The 4,561-nt window shown below is 45.1% G+C and overlaps 1 protein-coding gene across 3 annotated transcripts in view; it reads right to left on the reverse strand.

Moving 5' to 3' along the window:
- Window positions 1–4,561, reverse strand: part of crebbpa (CREB binding lysine acetyltransferase a) — a 91,620-nt gene that overhangs the window by 19,666 nt on the left and 67,393 nt on the right. For all 3 annotated transcript variants that reach the window (XM_085801688.1, XM_085801600.1, XM_085801771.1), the window contains exon 13: window positions 174–383. In XM_085801688.1, coding sequence (XP_085657814.1) covers window positions 174–383 — 210 coding nt within the window. The remainder of the gene's footprint in view (window positions 1–173; window positions 384–4,561) is intronic.

Below are 4,561 nucleotides of genomic sequence, written 5' to 3' on the forward strand. Positions count from 1 at the left end.
ACATGCACCAATAATTAAAGGTAATGAACCTACTCCAGTGACTATAGAGATTAAGGCAATAGGCAAATTTGCGGAAATGTTGAACTAGGGGTGGCATTAACAAATACAATCACGCCGATCAATGGTCCAACGAGGTTGCTACAGTTCTTTTTCAGTCTTTCTTGATGTCTCACCTGGGTGACAGCTTGTGCCTGCGGCTGGCCCATGCCGACCCCCACGGGGACGTTCATGGCGCCTGTTGCAGCCACAGCAGCAGATCCAGGTGGGAACTGAGTCTGAGCCAGAAACGGTCCCTGGCTGGCTGTCTGGCCCACCATGTTCCCGCCGCCATGTCCAGCCATCATGCCTGGGGTCTGGGGCATCCTGGAGGGAGACATGCCCATCTACGAGGCAGGAGAATCAGCGTTACTATGACTACTGCAATGGACATTGTTTGAGTATTGTACAGTGCCGGTGCTCTGAAAGACATTACCATACCATCCAGCCATTAACTCATTGAGTGCCGCGCTCCTTTCCAAAGTTTTAGTCAAGTGTACCGGCAATTTAGACCATTTTTGACGATTTCTGTAGAGCCACAGTGTATTCTATATTATTGCCACCAACACATACTGTGGCTCAAACTTTCTGCTTCAAATGGCCACAAACCGTTTGTTTCTACGTGCCTCTGTTTCTGAGAAAACTCAAGTTAAACATGGCTGGGTTTCACCAAAATCCCTCCTTTTTTTCTAGAAAAGGAGATAGAGCGTCTTTTATGAAAGGTGCTCTGTGTCTGTCGCTCTTCTGACACTCGCATTTCTGGATCAAAGGGCTCGTGTAAGATAAATATATACATCAATTGTTGTTCTATTCACAAAACCACCATCGGGGGGGGGCGCCACTAAACAGCAATAACACAGACGCACCGTGCCGTGTCACAGTCGCCGCAGAATGTGATGGTCTCTGGGCCACAGCAGGTCGGGAACACCGGTCCCACCGGTGGTTGCGGTCCTTCTGTGGTACGGGTCGGTGCCGGCGGTCTGCTTTGGCCCAGAGACCATCACATTTTACCGTGGGAGGACCTTGGGGAGGACACGGTGTTGCTCCAGATGAAGACCAGGCGGGACTGTCGGCTGAGAGCTTCCTGTTTCGGCTCCGAGCTGCAATTTGAACAGCGTATTTTTTTCCCCCCCGTAGAACCTTCTTAGGGGGCTTTCACACCTACCTCGTTTGGTCCGGGCTTTCGGACTTTCCAGATAGTTCGGATCAAATTGACAGGTGTGAAAGCTCCCCCGGACCACGGTCCGGACTAAAGACCGAGTCTTTGGTCCAGCCTCAGAAGGTAGTCTCGGTCCGGACTATCCTGGACCAAGGTCCGATGCTGCGTAGTGTGAAAGCATTTTTTGGAAGGTTCGAACTATCAGACCAAATACTGGAAATAACATCAGATTCGCTCGTGCCGAAAAAAGTCAATAAACAGAAAAAAAGGAAAGAGGAGCCGCGGCAACCGGTGACAACACTTGGGGAGAGGAGGAGATCATATTATATCCAGATTTGGTCAGAAGGATGGGTGTGTCAGTGTAGGCTACACTTGTAAACGTTTACACGGAATTAAACAGTAGAGTGTTTAATATAAATCCCCAAACGATACATGCAAGCCTATTTTTTTATATAATGACCCGAATATATATATTTTCCGCCGAAAAAAGTCTGAAAAAGACGGATCAGCGGGTGACACCAAACAACGTCTGCCCCAGCAAGTCAGAGCTTTTATTTCTCTCACACTCACACACAAGTGACCTGGAGAGATGCAGCCGCATCTGACAGGAGGATCACGCGTGTGTGCGCATAGCGTGTGTGTGTTCCCCTCCACTACACAAAACAGCTGATCGCTGCCACTCTGATCAATGAGAGCATTTCGCCGCGGCACAATCCTCTTTTTTTCTCTCCTTTCATCAGCTCTAAACTCACTCTTCTGCACCGCGATTACAAACCACAGCATGCTTTCCAGCAGTAGGCTATATATTTATTTTTTTTTTTACACATATTTTTATTTTCTTTTTTTCAGAGCACTTTCTATGCGCTAACGTCAGACGCACGCTCATCCGTCATGACGTCGGTAGATCCTTTAGTCCGCTGTCATAATAGCAGTGTGAAAGCGAACTTTGCTGGACTATATGGAAACAATGTAACAAAAAAAAAAATTAAGTCTGGACCTTGGTCCGGACTATTAGGTGTGAAAGCGCCCTTAGATTCTTTCTTAAGTTGTTCCTTAAGAAAACCCTACGTCAGATTCATCAACGCGTTCGTAAGCCTCAGAATTGTTCGCAGCTGTGTTCTTATGCCACCTCCTCGTAAGTTGAGGACGTGTGCCAGGTGAGTCTAATTAACATAGGATTAGCATAGGTAACCGCCCCATCAATGCCCGTAAAAGGGCATGAGACTGCAGGGCCGTGTGCACACAGAACCCACAGGCAGTGAGCAGAGAAGGTGAAGTGAGAAAGAAAGTTGAAATGCGCAAATGAAAATCTGGGAGGGAGCACCAGACTCCAAACGTAAAAAGAACTTAAGTAGTGAAGTGGCGCTACTGCGGCAGAAATGAAACAAAGAAACAAACAAAAGGCTTATATTTAGTTTCTATTTTTATTAGGGCTGGGACTTTAACTCATTAATTACGATTAATTAATTACACAAAAATTATTTTAAAAAAAATTCATTTTTTTTTTTTTTTCCTCACGTGTCTACGTGCGGTGCGCCCGCACGCGAGAGAGGCGGCAGTTTGAGAGGCTGACTGGCAGAGATGAGAGCTGGTGAAACGCTAGCATGGTTATTTAAAACACCATCTCTGATCTCTGCCTGCACATAGATACACAGACACGGGCGCACGCTAAATGCGCTATATAGCGCTAATTGCTCAGCTGCAGCGCTATATCTATGACCTGTCACTGTCACAGGTGCATCTCATCTCATTATGATAGGACTTCACCCTCAGAGCTGTCTGTCTTCAGACTGTCCTGACCTGTCCCTGAACATCACACAGGGACAACATGGAGCTGCCTGTGTGATTGGTTACTGAGTTTTATTAATGTTTACATCAGGCTGAGTTCAACAAATCAGTTTATGCTACTGTGATTTAAGTAGCCTAGTTAAATACTACAGTAATCATCATAGTGTATTGGAAGGAAAGACCATTTAATCTGTATGTATCAAATATCGATTAATGAATTAATCGATAATTTGCATCCCTAGTCTGTTGGTCTTGTTCAAATTTGTTCAAATTTGTTCGTTCGTGACGAACCGGTCTTAAGAACAAATTTGTTCTTAAGACCTACTTATGAAGTTTTTACGAAGATTGTGGCATTCATGAATGTTTTCTTATCCAGAATTTGTTCTTAACTAAGAACAAAATCTACGAACAGTCAGGAGTATACTTACGCACTTTTAAGTGCTGAGACTTCTGCAAAAATAACCGATAATAGCGTTTTCTTTTGTTCTGCAGTTGTATGATATTATATGATTTGAATAAGAATTATTTTCTTATCTTTTATGATGTTTTTAATAATCATATATATTAATAATAATAATAATAATTAACAAATCATTGCAGTCTCTTAACTCATTGAGTGCCGCGCTCCTTTCCAAAGTTTTAGTCAAGTGTACCGGCAAATTAGACCATATTTGACTTTTTATTTTAGAGCCATAGTGTATTCTATATTATTGCCACCAACACATACTGTAGCTCATTTGAAAGGTTTAACTTTATCCTTCAAATGGCCACAAACCGTTTGTTTCTACGTGCCTCCGTTCCTGAGAAAAGTCAAGCTAAACATGGCTGGGTTTCACCAAAATCCCTCCTTTTTTTCTAGAAAAGGAGATAGAGCGTCTTTTATGAAAGGTGCTCTGTTTGTGCCTGTCGCTCTTCTCACACTCGCATTTCTGGATCAAAGGGCTCGTATAAGATAAATATACACAACAATTGTTGTTCTATTCACAAAACCACCATCGGGGGCGGGGGGGCGCCACTAAACAGCAATAACACAGACGCACCGTGCCGTGTCACAGCCTCTCGCCGCGGAACGTGAGGCTCTGCCGGCCACAGCGGCTCGCGAACACCGGTCCCGCCGGTGGTCGCGGTCCGTCTGTGGTACGGGTCGGTGGTGCCGGTCTGCTTTGGTCCAGAGACCATCAGATTTTACCGCGGGAGGACTTTGGGGAGGACACGGTGTTGCTCCAGATGAAGACCGGGCGGGACAGTGGGCTGAGAGCTTCCTGGTTCAGCTCCCAGCTGCTGCAGCCTCGCGGTGAGAGCGGAGCAGCAGCGGAGCAGCTGCTGCATCTGCATGCAGAACTCCGTTTGCAGAAGCTGAGTTATGATAAAAACTTCCAGTTCATGAGCTGTCATGTGACTTTGATCGTCATCTATTTCAGTTCTCCTCGTCGTAGAGTCCCCAAATTTACATATAATGTGTATTAAAGTGTCTATTTTCATAATTTAAAAAAAAAGCAAAAAACGAAAAATTTCGTTTTTGGCACTCAACGCATGGGAACGAAAAACGAGAAATTACGTGGTTGGCACTCAATGAGT

This window comes from Trachurus japonicus, chromosome 1 (genome assembly GCF_045865225.1).
Source record: "Trachurus japonicus isolate A0001 chromosome 1, Traja_1.0".
In the NCBI taxonomy this organism is placed as follows: Eukaryota; Metazoa; Chordata; class Actinopteri; order Carangiformes; family Carangidae; genus Trachurus; species Trachurus japonicus.